Source organism: Prinia subflava, chromosome 3 (genome assembly GCF_021018805.1).
Source record: "Prinia subflava isolate CZ2003 ecotype Zambia chromosome 3, Cam_Psub_1.2, whole genome shotgun sequence".
In the NCBI taxonomy this organism is placed as follows: domain Eukaryota; kingdom Metazoa; phylum Chordata; class Aves; order Passeriformes; family Cisticolidae; genus Prinia; species Prinia subflava.
This window is the reverse complement of record NC_086249.1, coordinates 33,069,506-33,091,048: the sequence shown is the minus strand read 5'-3', so window position 1 is coordinate 33,091,048 and position 21,543 is coordinate 33,069,506. Positions and strand designations below refer to the sequence as shown.

Sequence of the window (21,543 nt, the reverse complement as noted above, 5' to 3'; positions counted from 1 at the left end):
GAGAAAGCCTACATCAACTCTCTTTCACCCAATGAAAATGTCAGGTTTTGACACTCTCTATGTAGTGTAACCTGTTTTTGTAAGAATGTATCTACCTTTTCATTGTAGGAGTATGTGTTTTTTGAAAAGCTCTTAAGACAGTACGAAAGGACCCTCACATCTGTCACTGAAGCACTGAGTGATGAAAAAAAACTACGTGACCATGTAAAAGGAAGCAATGAAAAGGAAAGAATGAAAGAAGCAACCAACAATAACTTCAGCTTTCACTGCATATATTGCAAAAGCAAATATTATTTTGTTAGTATAATTTTTGCTGTCATATTTTCCATCCTTTCTAATGTATACTCTTATCCCTGTGTTTTTAGAGGAAAACAAAGCTAATATTTTTTCTTACAGATTCAATCTGGCCTTTACATGTGATTGAATGGACTGCAAAAGAGGTCACAGCACACAGTTAATTTCTGATTTTTAAATAAATGTACAGAGTAGCAATAGAACAAATAGTTTTCATTAGCTCCGTTCCTAAAATTGTATGCAAAATGACTAATTCACCTCCCATCTCACAAGAACAAAACATTGTAAATAGTTTTTTTATTAGTTATTCAAAGCTGACAACATGCTTGCTGTTGTGTGAGCAAGACTTACTGCTCATAGTCTTTTACTGAGGGCAGGTACTGACATCACCTATGTGGAGAAGGGCTGTTTACCCAATTAATGACTGCAGGAGCACTTTTTTCCACTGGTAACGGACAATGGAGCTTAAATCTTCCAAACATTGGTGCCTCAGTCTTCAGCATTCTTACCACTGCAATATCTCTGTCTGACAAAGTGAGAAAGACCTTAGACCTTGAAGAGTTTGGAAGAAAAATATAAAGGAGATAAAAGTAACTTATTCATTCAAGTCACTTAACTATTCTTCCTGCCAGTTTGAGAAAAATCGGGTATTACTTTAAAGCCTATGTTAGAAGTGGTGGCAAAAATAACCTCTGTAATGTAATTATTTGTGTAATTAGGAGGCTGGTATTGCAGTAACTCTGGATGATCCCATCCTGTTCTGTTAATGATTTCTGTTTTGACTGTCACAATCTTCAGCAAATGTGCACAGAAGAAAACTGTTTTAGTGAAAAGATAATAAACTTTTTGTTTTTCTTTCTTTTAACTGCATCTGATTTAAGCTAGAGGAATAGAAGAGCCTGTTTTCTTTCACTTCACTCTTTTTTCTTTGGTTTATCCTTTACTTGAAAAGGTTGCTTGTAAATGAGAGCTAATGACATTACCATTGGTGGCACAAGAGAGGCAGCCTGACGTGGGTCCCGTGTTTTTTTCCAGATGAGGATAGGCATCCACTCAGGTTCGGTGCTGGCCGGCGTCGTCGGTGTGCGAATGCCACGCTATTGTCTCTTTGGGAACAACGTCACCCTCGCGAGCAAGTTCGAGTCAGGAAGCCACCCACGCCGCATCAATGTCAGTCCCACCACGTACCAGTAAGTCCTCTCAACCCTTTCCTATTGCTTTTATTTCAGCCTGTTTTCAGTTCCATCCTGTAACATGTCCTCAACACATGAAATTCAACAGAATAGGGCATCAGGACAGCTGCAAAGAGGTGTGGCTTGGGGATGTCTGTCTTTTGTTTGCAGGTTTGTATCAGAATGAGCAAGGAGGTCAGGCATTGGAGGCAAGGAGGCACAACAGAAAAGCCAGCCATTCCTGCCTAAAATAATATGTAACAGAAGAAGTGGGAGATATCTCGCAAAGCAACATAGTTTTGTGCACTATTACAGCTTTTGTCTGAGGATTTGGGTTCCACCCACTAAACACCGTTCACAAAAGAAAGCATACTCCCATTGTCTCAGAAGGAAGTCTAATTTTGCTGGTAAGGCCAAGCTTACAAAGAGATTTAATCTGTCTTGAAGACAAAACTTCTTATTTAGCACTGTAAAGACACACTTGATAGAAGCATTCTCATAACGTAGGAAAAAAGATTGAAAATGGCAAAGCATTATCCCTAGTGTTTTGAAGAAATTATGCAAATGGAGAGAAGGCTTGATTAAATCTGGTTATGAGTAACAGCTCCTAAATAAAAAAGGTGTTCCTTATTGTTCAAATTTGACGGTTTGACTATTAGAATTTCTTCTGCTTAGATTACAGCTGATGCACTCACTTTTTTTTTGGCAGGATATCTCAATCTTCCAGTGTTCTGTATCTGAAGTAAGGCTTTGAGACTGTGTGGTAAATCTGTACACAGTTGCTCAAACAATATTGCTTTTCTTTCTTTTTTTTTCCTTTTCAGAACTGTGAATCTCAATTCTTTTCCCCCATAGCTATCTATGTAAAGAAAGATTTTAAATGGGATTTCTTCATCCAAGTATTGAAGCGTCTGCTATCCTAAAATATGAATTAGTCAGAAATTAAAGTTAAAAGTAATTAAACTAATGCATAAAGTGACATTCTTCTAAAGAGCCCATTCACTTGAGATTATATTTTGAGAATGAAGCAAGTGTAACAAATTGAACAAGAGGTAGAGTAACTGAATAAGCTTTGTATCATAAAGTGAACAGAAATATATTCATACAGTTGTCTGGTAACATGCAAGAGAAAGACAATCTATTATTCTTCAAATCTATCCAAATCCAATCTATTATTGTTTACAGAAAACATTTTCATTTAAATAAAAATAAATTCAATAAATATATTGGAAATTTCTGTTTGGAACTTGGTATCATTTGAAAAGAAATTTGTTTTGGGATCTTCCATACACAGCATTCTACAGCCTTCGGCTCTTGGTCATCAACTGTGGGATAGGAGGAACCCTCTAAAACCTTGTTTGAATAGTCACTCTAGTTTTGTTTACCATTTGTGCTCCACTTACAAAAATTACACAGTAGCAGGGCCTTTGGTGTGTGGTTTGTGGTATGGCAGAAGGTGACCAAGGCCCTGTGACAGGGAACTGGACTTTTCTTGAACAGGGTCTATTCTTATAAGGTGCTGTTCTCCAACCTGAGATAGTCTTCAAGATATTCTGAAAGTGCAGTCCGTACTTTTTCAGAAGAGAGATCTTAGTGCTTCACAAATGTGGTTCAGGGGAGTGATTTCACCTGGGGCTATGGTGTTGCTTGCTCATTTTTGTGTCCCTGAGAGCAGAAACTGGTGAGCTGGACAGCTTTATGGAAATATAACTTGAGAGTATCTGTGGTGCACAAAATTCTCTTCACGCTGGGGTTAGAGTCACCTCCCGTGTATCAGTGCACAGTGCTGCTTGTGTTGAGTTTGGTTATGTGGTCATGGTTGAACACCCTGATCTGGCTGAAGATGTTTCTGTTCATTGCACATGGGTTGGACTAGAAGGGCTTTAAGATCCCCTCCAACCCCGTTGATTCCGTGGTTCTGTGACTGTATTTTTTTTTCATCACAGTGCTGATAAAAAGACTGTTCTGAAAGTTAGTTTGAGGGCCTGTGTATGGAGCTTGTTAGAAATCTGTGGGTTTGTGCTGCCCTTTTTCTGACTCCTGGTACATTGTGGCACAAAGATGACTTCTCTTTACCTGTGTCTCATCTCTGCCTGGCTGCCACTGGCATTTGTACCATGGCAGGTCAAGTATGAGTCACCTTGGAGAATGTTCTTTCTAAGTCCTAGATACCAAAACGTGAATCAGATCTCACCATGCATATCTTTCAGGTTGTATCAAAAACAGGTCTACAGAGTTTTTTTCCACTTCCCTTTAATCCTAGAAATCCAGTATAAATAGGACTATTTTTTTCAAGATGGCTGAACTTTCACCTTATGTGAACTTCATGTCTGTACCTTTACCATGTCATTTACCTTGCAGAAAGTTATCAGTGTTTCTTCAAAAAGGGAAGAAGGTAGAAAAGTGACAAGTGACTGATTATGTAGTAATGCTGTAACATAAAATTGCAAAACAATACCCAAGAAAACACAGAATTACTGGTATTTTTTATCTCCATTATTGTACTCCATAAACAATCTGCTGTCAACATGCTGAACAAATTTAGTGCTTGATTCAGAGAACTGGCAGTGGAAGTAACAGGCTAAACACATGGTTTCAGGTAAAGAAAGGAGAAATGGCAAGAAAATATATGTTTGAATTAGATGCAGTTATCATTCAAGATGAGTGGCTAAAAGTAGTGATGATCAGGCTAGAAACAATTTTCTATTACAGGCTTGGGAAATGATGTGAAAAGATTAAATGAATGTACATGGGGCAACTTGAAAAGCTGATTTCAAGCCATACTTCTGGCATAGCTGAAAGCTTGAAAACAGAAAGGGAAGAAGTCAAGAAATTACACTGTTGACACAGTGGCCAGAGGAGACTGCAATTACAAAATACTCAAAGGGGCAGAATTATTCAGAGTTTCTGAAAGTAATTTTGAGATTTAACATGGTGATGTCCAAATCAAAAAGTAGTGATCTGATGCATCCATATAACACTTTTCTTAAATATGATTTGTGTGAGTATATATTTATTGTGTATAAATAAAGTGATTCATCGCAAACTTAAATGTATTTGTATTTGACTTTATATTCTGCTAAATGCTTCTATTTGGTCACACTGTGCTGTTGTGCACTTTGTTAATGCTGCTGTTAGTATTTCTATTATCTAAGATCAGTGTTTTCCAAAGTAGATAATTTTGCAGTCAGTATGAAAACAACAGAATCTTCAGTTATGAAACTACTGGCATTTATCATCACATATTTGTCTACTATGGCCCCTGATGGAAGTTGTGATCCAAGTTTTACAGAGCATGCAGGTCCTGGAAACATGTCCAGTACTTACCACCTTTCATTTTACAGAAAAGATTATGCATCATAAAATGTCATCAGCATTCAGATAATAATCACACTTCAGAATACTATTATTGGTTACAGACACTTCCCTTCAAGCCTGTAATCTGCCTAAGTAAGAATTAGAGTCTAAAATGATAAGTACAAGGTGTGATGTTTGTTGCTTAGCAGCAGGAGTGAGCCTGGGGCAGCCTTGCTCCAGTTACCTGCCTGGGCAGAGCTCTGCTATGTGTGAAACAACACCTTTTACAAAGGTGGACTTGGCGTTTTTTGAATCTGAAACATCACTTCTGTTTGAAATATCCTGTTCTCTTGACTCAGACAACTCTTTGGACACAAAGATCACAGCCACAATTGCTTTGAATCACTGAACATTGTGAAATAATATCATTGGAATAACACTTCCAGTGTAAAACTTCCAGTGAAACATGTGGAAACTGGAGAGGAGGTTGAGCATCCCAGACTAGTCCCTGTTTAAACATATGGATAGGAAGAGAAGTTTATTTAATTCATCTAAATTATCCTAAATTGAATAGAATTACCCTATTTTTCATAGTCAGGAAGGAAGCCCAGTAAGATTTATGAGACTCTTCAGCACAGGAGAGAAATTTAATTTTTTTTTAGGTTTTTGTTTCAGCCTTTCATTATGATTTTTGTGAGATATTAATATAATACCCACATTTGTCTTGTTCTCCTAGTAGTGTTGTAATGTCATGCTTTGGAATTTCTAAGCAGTTATCATAAGCAGGTAAACGTAGTTGTTCCTGTTTGTCAAGTAACTCCTATTTGAGAAAGAATTCTGTTTTTCCCCTCTTCTTCCTAGTCTTTTGCAGCATGTATTTCTCGTGTGGAGAATGTGCTTCTGGCACTCAGTGCTGGGTACAGATACTTTCCATTATCACATGCTGGGCAATGCATCTGGGACCTGAGCTGAGGCAAAGATGAACAGCCTGTATCCCACATCTTTATCTTGATTTAGGAGAGAGGGCAACCCAGGTGTATCTCCTTATTGAGCTGGGTGAGGTCATTGTGTGTTCTCCTGCATAAATTGCTTCTCAGCCTTTAAAATTGATTAAAACCAGTGTAGGTTTTTAATAGTTCTTTCACAGAAAGTTGTATGAAAGCAATTTTAGGTAATTAAGAAGTATTTCTATACGTCTCTCTTTACAGAGATTTTAAATTAAAATTGGGCTTTTCTTTAAACATCTTATTGATTTTTATTTTTATCAAATTATTTTTCCTACAGGTTATATCTATTTATATGTATTATTTCTCCTACAGGGTATTGCTATCTCTGTAACTATATTTTTCTGCCTCATATGGTCATACCAATGGGCTTGCTCTCAAAGACCCATTTTAGATTATTTCAGATTTTATTTCTCAGCATCCTTTAAAAAGCTGGGTGTTTTTATGTTGGTCAATTCACTATGTATGTTTTCAAGAGGTGGGCAGACAATTTAGTTTTGGACAGGTTGGGAATGCAACTTATTCATGGGCACAAAAATTTTATTGCTAGTCTAATTTTAGAAGCATAGTCAAAATGCACTGTTTTTTCATGTGTTTCTGCTCCCAGTGTCACCTGCTTCTGTGAGGCTGTACCCCCATAGTCACTGTGTTTTGGGCCTCTGGTGTCTGTGCTTGTGACACAGGTTCACTTTTATTCAGGGTTCACTCTACACAGAATAGCTGTGCTAGATCTCTGTCCAGTTGTTAACAGTGTATGTCACCTCACAGTTTCACACAGCTTATCTAAAGCTAAAACTTGTTTAGGCAAAAGTTGGCTACACAACTGTTAAAATTACAAAAAGGTCAAGCCTGGAAAAATCCAGGCAGCTCCTGAGGCCAGCACTGTTGCATCAGTGTAAAGCCTGAGGCCTTTTAGTAGCAAACCTGTGCACTGAGCCTCCGATGTCCCAAACAGAGAGCAGAAACCCAGTATTCTTTGTGTTCTTTTTGCTTAGATGGGTGAGAAAGAGAAGTATTAAAGGTCAGAGATTGACACTCACCATGCTGAGCTGCATGTGGTATGCAACATATTCCATTAAAAATCGTGACTGGCCCTTTCATAACCTTACCACAGCTGACCTGTATGAAGAAGAAACACCAATAGACTTAATTCCATAGTTTAAAAAGTAATAAATGCACTGTGCAATAATTAGGCAGAGATGTAGTCTGGGGTTTTTCCCAGTCTCCTTACAGCATGCACAGAAACTGAGGGAGAAATTCAAACCTGCTAAAGTTGCGAACCAAGTGCACTGATTTTTAGCATTACAATAGCAAATTCATGTGTTTATACAGAGTATTTTAAGAGCAGCCTTCCAAAATCTCAAATGAGTGCAGTAATAATTTATTATCTGTATTCATATGGAAACAAATGAGCTGGTTTATGTTATCAAGAAGATGCCCAGTTGGCGAAGCAAGCAACATTTGTTGCCACAGAGGAAGGGAGCAACAGTCCAACAGGAGACAGTCTTCTCATAGCCTGTTTGGAAAGCCATTGAAATTAGATTTTCCAAATAATACCAATTAATGGGGTGTCGTGAACAAGGTTAACTAAAGGTTTTACAGTACTTTTAGAGTTAGGACAGAAAGAACTTTTTTCTTTTGTTGGTATCTCTCCCTGTGAAAGATAGAATTTGTGGAAGATTGACCTGGCCAGTGTGCTTATTTTGTGCATACTATGTTTAGGAATGAAGTGCATAGTCTCCTTTGCTGTAGAGCATTATATTTCTCTTGGAACTTTTGTTCAATTTTGGTCTATACAGACCAATTTTCTTAAAAATTCACATTGAAGTTTGTTCTGAGTGGGTGGTTTTGTGCTCTGATCCAGCAATCCACTGAAAAGAGCAAAAGTCTGACATCTCTGAGAGAAGCAGGGAAAAACTGTGAGCATGGAGAGAGTTAAGAATCATCATGGGAAACATGGACTCAGTATGGAGGGCTTTGCAGCAAATAATTCTGCAATAGCAAGTCTCTGCTAGTTCAGACAGGAGCAATGAGCAATCACAATTTCTTACTTCAAATTAGAAGGCTGGGCCATATGAACCATATGAAGTTTAATAAGGGGAAGTGCCAGATTCTGCACGTGGGACCAGGCAACCCTGGTTGTGTGGATAGTCTGGGGAACCAGGTGCTGCAGAGAAGCACTGTGGAATGGGACCTGGGGCTCCTGGTCTGTGGCAGGCTGAACATGAGGCAGCAGTGCCCTGGCAGCCAGGAGGGCCAACCCTGTCCTGGGGGCATCAGGCCCAGCATGGCCAGCCGGGCAAGGGAGGGGATTGTCCCCTCTGCTCTGAGCTGGGGCAGCCTCACCTCCAGTGCTGGGGGCAGCTCTGGGTGCCACAAGATAGGAAAGACACTGAACTGGGGAGAGGGTCCAAAGTAAGATGAAGAGTCTGGAAGGGAAGCCATACTAGAAGTGGCTGAGATCACTTAGTTTGTTCCACCTGGAGAAGAGGAGACTGAGGGGAAACCTCACTGCAGTCTGCAACTGCCTTGTGAGGAGAAGCAGAGGGGCAGGCACTGATCTCTTCAGTCTTGTGACCTATGACAGGAGTCAAGAAAAAGGCATGAAGCTGAGTTGGGAGAGGTTTAGGTTGGATATCAGGAAAAAGTTTTTCACCCAGAGGGTGTTTGGGCACTGGAACAGGCTCCCCAGGGCAGTGGTCACAGCACCAGCATGGCAGAGTTCAAGAAGCATTTGGACAATGTGCTCAGACACTTGGTGTGACTCTTGGGAATGGTCCTGTGCTGGGCCAGGAGTTGGACTTGATATTTGTGATGAGTCCCTTCCAACTCAGCATATTCAGTGATTGTATGATTTTCTGAATATTGAAACTCTGATGAAGATGTGACTGTTTTGTGCCAAAATAACTTGAAATATAATTATCATATCATATCATCTTTGTGAAGAAAGAGCTATAGCTTTTAAAAGCTTCTTCAAGGTTCCCACTAAGTATGATCCCAATTTTTGTTCACACGCAGACCTCCTGATTTTTTTTGTTAAATGAAGGAACTGAAAAGAAAAAGAAAAATAATAGGAAAATTCTCAGATACTGTCTCTTTTTGTCTGAGAGCAAGGGCATTCCCACCAAGGAAGGGATAGAACAAGAATTTTAAAAGTTTTGGAAGATTTCAGGTTAGGAGAAGAAGGCATCAAGGTTAATCAACTGTAAATCAGTGTTTAAGAAATTCTTCCTCCCCTGAAACATCAACAAAAAAGACAAGCTTAGGGCAGACCTAATTTCAGGCAATTTATAGGAATGCCTGAGTACCCTGAGTCTCACCATTTGAGCTCTGAATTGTAAATTGTGTATCCAGCTACCTGAGTGGAACCCAGAATTTTGAACCTGTGAAAAACCTACTATAAAAATATCCTTTGCAATAGTACCCTGAAGGGAAATTCACAGAAGTGATTCAGAAAATACAGCTAAGATAAATGCTTTGGGATATTTTCAGACTAGTTGTTATATGAATATTCCTGAACTGGGAAGGTTGTATAACTTCAGCTTAAGCTCTCTGAATATGGGACAGTCTGGAAACATTTTTTATACAGTTCAGAGGCCTCTGCAAACATTCATGCAATTTAGAGAAGAATGCAGTATTTTGATCACAAAATTGACAATCCACACCTTCAAACCACGCATTAAATAAAGTTCTCCACAGAAGTTCAAAGGCAAAAACTTTGTTGAGTTTATAACCAAGTGATTATTTAAAAGCTGGAAAGAAATTGCCTTTATATGTCAATAAGCTCACACAGACTGTCTCATGCAAAACTCATGAAAAATACTCAGTAAAGGAAGTGCCATTGCATACACTGATAATCCTGCAAAATTCTCCTGGCCATGGGATTCATTCATTCATTCATTTGCTTTCCAGAAATCAACTTTACCTACATTAATCTACCTATTACAAAATTCCATGGAAACTTATAAAGTTCTTCCCATTTATGTTTTTGAGCTTCAAACTGATTGAGAGAATGAATAAATATCATTGGAGGGAAAAGAAGAAGAATGCTTTTGTATATCCAACTGTGCTCAGAATTTGCTTATTGTCTCAAAACTGCTCTTTTCAATGCTGAGGGGATTGAATACCACTAATTTAATTTACTTTATTAACTGGAAACAAAAAGAAACTGTACAGAGTTATTGCCTTTATTTTATAAGTCCAGCTAGTTCTAGGGAAGATACTTGATAAAGATGCCCTAAATTTTCAGGTCTAACCAGACAGAGATTTCTCTACCATGACTAAGAGGGCAAATGGCAGAAGGCTGCATAGTTGGGTCTGTGGTGTTGTACGAACTGAACGGGCATGCCAGAAGATGGCTTCATGGATCCAGGGAACCTGGATCCCTGGATCCCTTTTTGACCCAACCAAATAGCCTGGATTAAACCCATGGGTACTGTTGATGAATGGTGTCAGATTTGATTCTACTGTTGAAGTTGGATTTGCTGTATTTGAACCCAATATATGAAAAACTGTAGTACCGAGGGTAAGAAGGGCACAAACTGACCTCCCTGCTTTTATCTGTGGGAGCTCCCAAGCACTGCCACCTTCATACCTGCCTTCCAGCAGGAAACCTGGTGGCAGCCATCACTCTGAAATGTTAATTTCTGCCTAATAAAGTGTTTTAATTAAGCCAAATGGTAAGTTCTGGACAACTATCATTATGAATTTAGTTCTCTTTCTGGTACTTTACTTTCTGAATGCTGACACTGATTTTCAGAGAATGTTTTTTTGAGCCATCCCTTCAACTGATCTCAATCAACAGAGCTCCTTGAAGTTAATGATGATAAGTTCATATATATCAGCTGAGGATCCTGACTTAGAATTTCTTTATAGGTTACTTAGTAGTGTAAACTCATTTTTTACTTGGTTGCACATAGGCTCCACCTCTTCCAAAGAGGCATTTCTGGAATGTGTTTTACAGTGTTTTATATCCCTCTGTTTTGTTTTTCTCCAGGCTCTTGAAAAAGGAAGAAAATTTTGTTTTTATCCCTCGTTCCCGTGAAGAGCTTCCAGAAAACTTTCCAAAGGAAATTCCTGGGATCTGTTACTTCCTGGAGGTCAGAAGTGGTCAGAAGCCGCCAAAACCGTCCATCACATCTGCCAGAGTGAGAAAGGTGTCTTACAACATCGGCACCATGTTCCTCCGGGAGACTAGCCTATGAGGCCTGCTGCAGATCAAAGACTCGTCCAAAAAGCACAAGCCCAGAACTGGGTCATGGCCGGGGAGTTGGAGGCTCTTTGTGTTTCACTGCCATCTTCTGAGCAGGCAGTAAAAAGCTCCATGTAATGTCAGGCAATAATCATTTTGAAAGGTGGGTAACTGCTGTCAGTAAACAAGGTGGAGATAGGGAAAAAATATTAAACAATGTACTTCCACTTCGAGAGGAATTTCTTTCATAAACTTCAGTCTGACCCCTCTATGGCAAACAAAACAACAAAACAAAACCCCAACTCTCAAATTAGAGGTTGGTCTTGTTTTGTGCAGAAATGATGATGGTTCTCTGTAGATTTGCACCAGCTAAGCAGAATTGAGAGTCAGTTCTGATTATGCATTCCTATATTTAATGTGTTCTTCAGTAAGGTAATGATGTTTTTTAACTTTATGAACAAGCATTTCATACATATACTGTAGAGCTATTGTAACCTTCCTGGCAGGAGGAATTATGACTCAATACAAATATTGTAGGAATTTTACCTATTTTTATACATATTTCACTTTCTGGATAATTACATTCCACATACTGTAAGCTGAGTGAGCTTAGATAGCTTTTCAGAAATTACTGTATATTTCATACATTCTACCTATCAAACCTTATTGTTATACAAGTGGGAAGAAGGCGTTTCTTGACTTTTTTGGCAACAAAAAAAAATCAACATATACATAATAAAAACCCCACTTTGGTAAATCACTTTATCTGGTTTTTATGCTAAAGCTTTAGATGAGCACTGTCTTCTTATGTAAAATAATGTCCAGTATATGTCCTACAGTGTTGTATGTCCAGTCCTTCCAGGACAATGTAAACAAAGTGCAGAAGATCAATGTGTGGACAAACAGAAAATTTCTCTTCAATGGGACTTGTTTTCCCTCTAAATTATCAGCCAAACTGTTTTTTGGTAGAAGCCCTGAACTTCTCTAAAAATTTTCTCTTGTGAAAACTTGTTCTGAGGAATTCCAGCAGACACCAGAAGCTCTCTGGATGCTGGTTTTCCATATTTAATAGGATTTGTGCTCCTAGTCCTGATTGATTTTTGAAAATCCATTCTGTTAATAACGATTGCTCATTTGGAAGCTTCCTCTATTGTTGGATTGGCTGAAGTTGCCCTGCTTTATCTAGTTAAGATCAAAACAACACCAAAAAGGGAAGGCAGTATTTTCCAGGTTTAATGCAAATGGCAGTTCAAGATTTTTGTTAGTCCAAGACAAAAAAAAAAAAAAAAAAGGTCAATTCTTTGCTGTTGAAAATTAATATGGTATTATTGTCTTCAGTTAATCCAGTTCAAACAAGATGTGCATCTGGCACATTTTCAGGCATTGTTTATTTCTCAGGTTTTATTTTTCAAAAGTAATGGTGGTCAGTTTTCCTGTGCGGGTGTGCTGCCTTTGGATCATACTGGGGTGGGTGATGATCTTCTGAGCTTGCAGATTGTTAGTTAAAATCTGTGCCATGGTTCCAAAGTGGCTTAGCTATATGTGAGCTTTTAACCACTTTAATCAAAGATAAGACTCAGCAGCAACTAGGAGGCCTGAGAAACTCTGCATTTCTCTAATCCAGAACAGAAATGAGTTTGCTTATGGGTTTAGTAGTCATAACGTGAGGCACCTCTTGAAAAGAAGTAAATAACGTTCCCCATATTTCGAGACTATCCAGCTGGATCTTTCTGTGAAGGGAACGACAGTTCTCTATTTCTCCCCTTTGACCAGCAGCTCCTGTGAATCAGCATGGCACTGCTAGCCTCTGCTGAATATGTTTCAGGCTTCCTTTCCATGAAGCCTTTCTGGATGAAAAAGGACTGCCTTGAACCTTTACAGACTTCAGCATACAGAGAACATCTGAAATTATTATGCAGGGGTGAGCTTTTCCTGACGAGGGTAGATGCATGGGAATTAGCCCAGAAACCTCTTTCAATGCAAATTCCCTCACTTTCTAGTGGGATACTGATCTAAAGACTTCTTCCATTGGTATTAGAGCATTCTCAGGATTGGAGTAGTTATTTTTTCATCTAGCTTGATAAACAGCATGTGGAGTGCTGTGGCCTATCTGAAAAATGACTTACAAAAACTATTCAAGCTTGAGGTTATAGAATTTCCATCCAAACTACAGATCTGAGAATTTTCTTCACATGATAACAAGTTTTAGCTTATAGCCATTAGTTTGCAAATACGCAGGATGTAACATGCATTTTTTACCCTGGGAACACCAGTGAGATATGTAAGAATCATAAATAGATCAAAGTTCATGTTTCACCACTGAAAAAGGAATGCCACTTCCCAGCTAATAAATCCGTAGTTCAGATGTCATTACTTAGTTCCCTAGAGTGAATGTTTTTTCAAATAGCCATTATTAGATTTAGATTTCAGTCTGACTTCCCTGGCACATCTTCATTGTTCAGTAGGTGCTGATGTCAGAGTCCCAACCTATCTGGCCAAGCTTTTTTTCTCTTCTCACCACCCACAGTCCTACGTGAAGCGTACGAATTTAGAGGTTTAGACCAAAATCTTGTCATTCAATAACTTGTCTCTTACAGTTGCCAATAAGAAACGTCTAGGTTAATTCTGCATCTGATCTTGATCAATGCAATCATTTTCATAGCAAATGATGGATAAATGGTAGTTTTACTAGCAAATTGGAGAAGCAATCAAAACTAGTTTGTATCACCATCCTCATCCTCTCAGAGACTTTTTGTTGGATGAGGAAATTTAAAATCAGAGAGATCTGTGTGAGAACTGAAAATTGGTATCAGTATCACCATGAATAATACATTGATAGTGTTTGCAAATAAATCATCTACTCCCCGAATTAGAGTACACTGATTGTATAAAAATATAGTCTTTGTTTGTCATAAGGTAAAGGTAACATATCTAGAACTGCAGCACAGATGCTAAGTATTGTGTTATTTGTATTGTGATGAGGGATGTTAATGAAAAAAGTGTGGGCTCTCTGGGGACATTTTTCTATGTCAATGTGAGGAAAGTGTAAAACAAATTCTCAGCACTTTCTAAATTAGTAGTTGCACCTGCTGCCTTTCATATTAGGTTGCAAGCTTTTTTTGTCGGACACCTTTACAAAGTGAAATGAAATTTATTATCAAGATTGATGTTGTCATGTCAATTAGGAGGTAGTCAGACTCAACATTTCTCCAATATTATTCTTCTTCTTTTCTTCTTCTTCTTCTTCTTCTTTCAGTGATAGGGAAAAGGTTCTAATTTTCCTGGCATTGTCTTCATAAATAGAAAGGTTCTCAGAATTTTGTACCTTGAGATGATGAAGTGGAGAGGTTAGAGGTGCTGAAATAGTTACAGACATCATATGCTCTAGTTGGAATTTTCTTTCAACCTTTTACTTCCTGTAAGAAGGATGTTCTTTGGTTCCTGTGGGTAAGAATTTACATTCTTGTGTTTCTTCACATGGCTGCAAGTAGCCACATCTGCTGTCTTGAGTTTCTGTGCAGAACAAATCCACCCTCTCTCAAGAGAGAGGGAGGAGATCTGTTTTGTATTGCATGTACAAGGCAAAGGGAAGGACATGTGAAGACCCTCCTAGCTGGGGTCATCAATCTTTTGGTGGCTGGTTTCTTGTACAAAAATCAGGAGGCCAAAGAAAAGATAGTCCACAGTCATTTCCCCAGAACACTTTTTACACATCTTGAGACAGATTTTTCCATCTGCTTGAAGCTCCCCATCACACAGGCCTTTCTGTGATGCAGTTCATAGAAATCATGAACTGAGAGCAAAAAGGAAATAATGATGAAGTGATAGAGTGCTCGATAAATTTTGATCTGCATCCCTGTGGTAAATTTGCCATTCAAGACAAATACCTTTGCGTGGGAGAATTGCTACTAAGCCAGGACCATCAAAGTGTGATTTTCTTGCAGGATCCCAAAGGATGTTTCATTTTTAATTCTAGAGAGCCAATATGCATTAACTGTGATTGTGGTTTTGGCATCTTTGCTCATTCCCACATACAGTTTCAAATCTGAATCTGTTTTGAAGCCTGGAATCATGCCTCTGCAAACAGAAAACCAAAGCTCTTAAAATCTTGGAAATCTTGTATGGGAATTGCCTGCTTTGAAGAAATCCTTGTGATTGAGTCATTAACACTCCATGTCAGTTCATGCGTGTGCACACGCCATTTCACAGTACTATCTCCTCCTGTTCTCACAGTGCTCCCTAACAAGCCCAACAGCAGGATCAGACATATTTAACATCCATCTTCCATTTTTTCCTGTATAAAGCAAGCAGTGCTAAACCATGACATGCTGCCTGTATTTTAAAAGTATCAGCACTGCACTAAGAAGTAAACTCTGATAACCAATTTCACATTATATATTTCTTGCTCTGAATAGACACTTCTCTCGGGCAATTTAAAAATGAATGGAAAAAAACCAGCACCCAAAACTGCTCTGTTGAATTGCAAATGAGTCTGAGACCTGCATTGGGGCAAGTTGAGTTGCTGGACAGCTTTCTGATTCCTTAGCTACCACAAGCTGTCACATGTACGTGCTTTATGCAGATGGTCGTGTCAAGGAGACTGTAATCCAGCAGCAGCTTTGTAAGCTTAGGGCATCTTCTGAGTTTTCCTCTTCTAGTCTCAGTCCACTACCACTCTGCTGAGTGCTCAGAGCTCACTGAGGAGAGCTAGTTCCCTGTCCTAATGCAGTCTCAGAGCTTCTGGCTTCCTTTCTGGATTCTGGTGATCTTTTGCAAAATTGTGCGTGCGTAGTAATGGAAATAGCAACGTACTTAAATTAGCAACGAAACAAGAAGCTTAAAAAAGCTTGTCAAACTCAGAGACAGTTGGTTCCTTTCCCTCAAGGTAATACATTATTCATAATGCTGTACAGGATTGAGGGTGCCAGGGACAGAAGAGGCTATGGATGAATTGAAGATGCTGAGTGTGCAGCAGACTCAACAAGAAGGAGTTGGTCGGCTTCTGCTACTGTTAATAATTCCATCATCTTTTGTGCTGTATCCTGCTCTTAGTCAGGGTTCTGCTCTCCAAAAGACCTCCACTTTCCTTCCCTTAGCACCCTGTATGTGACATAGTGAATAGTTCCTATTGTTGTTCTAATTAGCATATATTGTTGACACGGCTGCTTATATCTAAAGAATAACCGGGGTTAACGGGCTGATCTTGCTCTTCTTGCAGCAAAGACAAAACTGCTACAGTGACACAGCAGGCACTCACATCCTTAGAGGGAAACGACCACAGTGCAAGTTATCACTGGTGGTTTGGGTGGAGTCATTGCATTAACAGCCCATGGCTTGTTTTTAGCTTCCACAGGCACCAAATTTATCTGTGCAGATAGGAGTTGCTCTTTAATGATATTATTCATTTGCAACGCATGAGCAGGCTTAGAACAAAAATCTGTGAAATGTTTAACCTCATATACGTGACTGATCTTTTGTGTCTTGGCTGTTAATCATGCTTGAAATCAAGAGGAACAGTGAAACTGAGGATTGCAGCAATTCAGTAATAGGCAACGGATCATTCACCTCTGCAGGTGCAAACTTGCTCCTGTGGCTTAGAAAGGTTGACCTCCAGTTATCTGTGGTCCAGGTTAGTGTCACTGTGCCACTATAGCAACAAAATGGCCTCTGAAAACAGCATGAGGCATCTCAGTCTGCTTCCCTCTGGGCTGGGGTTTGCATCAGAGAGCCCAATACAACATGTGATGTAAAGTGACAACTTTGCTGGCAGCCTTAACAAAAGGATCAGTGGAGGCAGATGTTAAACCAGCTGTTTGCTCCAGGGATTTTAGTTTCCAAAGGCAGAGAGAGGCTGACCGTGTTTTAATTTGGACAAAAAGAGAAGAAAGGATTTCAGAGAAACAAGTGTCTTCCCTCCCTAGCAAGGAGGCAGTGGAATTAGCATGAGTCAAGGGGGACATGCTGATTACCTTGGCTGCAGCAGCGGCTTCAGCTGTCTGGCCCCCTGGCATTCCGGCAATCAAGTTTCTTTTGAAAACTGGAGGACAGGTAAGCACTTCAGGCACTTGTCCCCTCTGCTTTAGAAAGAGTTTGAGGCTGCCCAAATCCTTGAGTGTGCTTAACTTTCTCAGTGACCACAGATGGCAAACTTAGATTAGGCATCTGTTTTTTAAGATGGCCAAGATAAGTGATACTGATCCCACTGAATTATGTTCTTTTCAGCCCAAGTGCTGTGTCTAACATCTTCTGTTGTGCTGGTTTTTAGCATCTTGCACTGGCCAAAATAAATTGAATCAAACTAAGTGTCAGGGGGATAGATAATCATATTCCAGGATAAATAAAATGTTACCACTGTAGCCATGGTGATTGTCGCAAACATGGGCTACTGCAGTTCTGCAAATCCCTCCTAGTGTCTGAACCCTTTGCATATGATACCAGCACTTCCAATTCTGGAATGCCATTAGGAGTGTGATTTAGAAAAGGAACTTTGAGCCCTTAGCCCAGATTGTGTGCCACGTTCACCTGAACTGTATGCCAGAATGCCTGCATAAACCTTACCCTCTAGTCAAGATGGTAATAACATGTATAGATCTTAAAGAACAGAGAGATAGTTGCCAGGTTATCATTAACACACATTTTTTGTGCTTTTGTGAATTTGTAGCCCCAAAATTAACTTTCCATTAGCAGAAGGTCTCACACTGAGCTACTGGTTTTCTCAGTAACTATTCCTTAGCAATACTCTCTAATAACTACTCTTGAAGCAATAAATAAAGCCATGCTAATCTCTTCTGTGTAGGCTACTATACAACACCTATCACCTTAACAAGCTGCTTTTCAGCAGGACATTAAATGGCAGAATAACACCCTGACATGGACTGTTTGTCCTTCCATCCTCTTCCTCAGAGAAGAAGAGCATGCAATGGAATAATTTGATTTTTTCAGGTAGTGGTTTTTTTGGTTTTTTTTCTAAAAGAGTATGTTGCTACTTACTTAAATAAGGAAGAGCAAAATCAGAATTATAGACCAGAATTTGAAAAAAGTTTTGGATGCAAACAATATTTTAAAAGACTGCCCACTGAGTAAGATTAGTCTCACATCCTAGAAACATGGGAAGTACTATAGGTAATAGATGTAAGATATATCTAGGAATGATAAAATAGGAGTAATAAACCCAGCAGGTATATACAAAGGATGACTTCTGTTTTATACACAGCAGTAAATAGATGCTAAAACTGATTAATACCCACAGAGGGCAAATACTGTTTAATCCATTTTGGTATTTATTTATTACCAGTATGTCCCTAAGGTATTATTTTTTCCTTCCCTAATGAGATTGGAACATATTGTTAAATCAATATCAGAGTTTCTGAATTTGTTGCAAAAGAACAAGCTTAGGAATAAATAACTATCAAGAAGAGATTTTTTTAGATGTGAGCTATTACATGAGAGAACAGATCATATGGAAAAGATAAAGGAGGTACTGACAGATATATTTATTTTAGAAGTTTCTACGGCAGTTCTGGTTGAGTGAAATCATTCTGAAACTGTACACTGAAAGCAAGACTTCCCAGTTCGGATTATTTGTGTTTCCTAAGATGAAGCAGGTAAAATTTTTAAAGTCACATTAAGAGGCATACTTTGCAATCCCATTTTCTCTGCTTAAACACAGCCTCTTTCTGAAAGTTACATCTTACTTTGCTGAATGATCCTGAGGTTCTTAATGCCTAAATAAGTTTTGGAAATGTGGGTTAGTAATCCCCTCTCTAAGATGAGTCCCATGTTCTTGTCAATGTTTAGGTGTGTAAACATTCCTGTCTGGAAACTTCTTGTAGGTCCTGCAAGTGTATAAATAAGAAGCATCTGAAGAAAGTGAAGTCTGTGTGTAGGAGAGGGCAGCTGTGCATAGATGAGGGGCTGATGTTAGCTTTCATCTATTTGGAAGCTGGATGACGCAGAGATTATTCATACAAAGTGCAAGAAAGTATTGCACATAGTGTGCAATAACTCATGAACTCTAAGGGTGTAAGGCTGAATTTTAGAGTGTGTAATCCTTAAAGCTTTAGTGGAGTTGCATGAGAAATGCACGAATTTTGGTTTTTTTAATGTAAGAGTTGAATTTGTACTTACAGAGTAAAAACTGTAAGTTTTCTCTATTACAGAGAAAAACTGGGGGGGGGAAAGAAAATCTAGAAAGTCTAAATGGAAAATGGAAGAGTGTTCTGCTTTTTATATTATTTGGCTTTTCTGGAGGTTGGAATAAGAATTTCTCCATGAGTTTCAATACTGAATGCAACACTAGGTGTGAAACAGGGTAAGTGAGGTACTTTGCCAACTGGAAATTTAGACGTGGTAGTAAGAATGTCTTTTAAAAAGTATGTAGGGATAAATGTTATCACTTTAAAAAAAAACAGAGGCTGCTTTGCTCTGTATGTAAATACTGTTTAGAAATACCTAAACAGAAAGAAAGCTTGGAATACTGTTGTATCATAATAAAAAGGTATAAAGTCTATGAGATAATCTGGAGTTCACACCCTTCCTTCAGAAACAGTCCTATATATGGAGTTTTCAAATGCACATTCAACCAGGAGTTGTCTGTAGTAAATTTCCAAGGAAGTAGTATTTTACACAGCAGCTTCTGCAGAAATGCCATGCAGATCACGTTGGGTAAGGCTGAAATTTAACTCAGCTGTTTGGAGCTTAGTAAGAAAGAGCATGTTGAGTAAGGCAAAAATTTAATTCAGTTGTTTAGAGCTTAGTAAGAGACAGAGTATCTCAAAGCCAAGCTTTAAATGTGCTTACTGATAGAACACCCTCGTGCCTTTTACTGAAGTCTAAACAAAACCCGTTCTAGACAAACTCCCACCCTAAAACATGACTTCCAGATAGTTAGGACTTCCCAAAGTTGCAGCCATTAATGTCTTTGATTATTCTTATTCTTATTCTTATTCTTATTCTTATTCTTATTCTTATTCTTATTCTTATTCTTATTCTTATTCTTATTCTTATTCTTATTCTTATTCTTTTATTCTTATTCTTAATGTCTCACTCTACCCAAGTTGCAGTGGGGTCCTCTAGAGAACCAAGGGTATGGGGAGTTGCTGTAAATATGAGTGAAATTCAGCTGCTCTGCATTTAGGTACCTACAACTTATGTCTGAGCTAGACAGGTCAGTTGCCTCTGCAGTCAGTGCAGACATCCTGGCATTTCAAAGATTGAGCTATCCTGGAGAAAGTCCACTGCCTTAGATATGCTCCTCTCTTTCCACCCCAGTAACCACTCTGTGGAGGTGGGGGACTAATTCAGATTAGCTGCTGTGCTGTGAGATGAATTCCACTGCTGTTAAGAATGAGAGGATGTAAAGAATGGAACACCAAATACATATGGAGAGAAAGACACTGGGGCAAGGGTCAGGCTTCAGCCAGAGATTAAAAGGGATGTGACAGTAAAATTAACCATATTTGAGATTTTAGAAATCTGTCTAGGGGGTTTATTATAGTTACAAGAACATTCCTTTCAACTTAAAATTAACAGTCTGTGATTGTTGCTAACTCCCCACTTCAGCTCTAAGATAGGACTAGTGTATGATCTGATGTACTCACCAAGCACCATTTCTCCAAATCATCACGTTATTTATTGCTTGATTCCTTCTTGGAATAGCTACTTCATCCATCCATCCATCCCAGAAATGTTTTTTTTTTTTTTTTTAACATTGAAATGGTCAATTTTCCTCACCATTGTTTTTTTCTTGGAACAGTATATAGGTCAGTGTCTGCAACCACTTGGGAAAGAAAGGGGAGCAGAGGGTGAGGAGCTGGCTGGACGTTCTCTCACTATGATCATAGTTACTAAAGCTTCTGTCTGACCTGTCCTGAATCATACTTGTGTTGTTATGCACTTGGAGTACCCAGATGCTCCACAGGGACTTGTGTCAGGCTCTGAACCAGAGAGGGGTGGGAGGAACCAGGGCTGCCACTCTGCTGCACTGCTCCCACACATCTCTCTTCTGTTTGCAGTTGCCATTCTGATCCTTGGACATCTGTGGTGGTTCTCACCGCAGTCACGGTCCGTGGGAAAGCTCCTCTTGAGAAGAGTCAGTAGTATGCAGTCCTCCGCACTGTGAACTGTTACTCTCCAGAGAAAAGCATTAGAAACAGTATTGTCCTCAAGAGCTGAGAAAACTTGCAGATTTTCCATGTATAGTAAACAGTTTCTATAATTACCAGGAAAACACATCAGAGGCAGAGTTGTGCAGCGGGGCCAGCCTGTCTCATACACACTGCTGTGATAATGAAATCCAAACCCTGTGGAGTTGCAGGCACATTATTCTCACTTGCTTTAAAGGTCAGCTAGGAAGCTGATTTCTCAAATGGGCTCATAGCTCTGAGACAACGTAACACCAGTCATTTCTTCCAACAAATAGCAGTTGTCAGAGAAACTGGATTAGTAGCTCATGGAGCTAAAAATAAACACTATGAGCTTGCCAGAGAAGGGTGAATTCAGTCACAGAGTTAGAGGTACATCAAAGTATCATAACATCTGTAGAAAAAGTGACAAAAAATGCTCAACTGAGATCAAGTTAGCCATA

General features: G+C 39.0%; 1 protein-coding gene across 1 annotated transcript in view; it reads left to right on the top strand.

Annotated features, from left to right (window-relative positions):
- The window catches only part of GUCY1A2 (guanylate cyclase 1 soluble subunit alpha 2), a 135,815-nt gene extending 123,186 nt beyond the window's left edge, over positions 1-12,629 (top strand). Inside the window, exons 7-8 of the mRNA XM_063394581.1 lie at positions 1,330-1,484; positions 10,764-12,629. Coding sequence (XP_063250651.1) covers positions 1,330-1,484; positions 10,764-10,971 — 363 coding nt within the window. The 3' untranslated portion in view covers positions 10,972-12,629. The remainder of the gene's footprint in view (positions 1-1,329; positions 1,485-10,763) is intronic.
- The last annotated feature ends 8,914 nt before the right edge of the window (positions 12,630-21,543 follow it).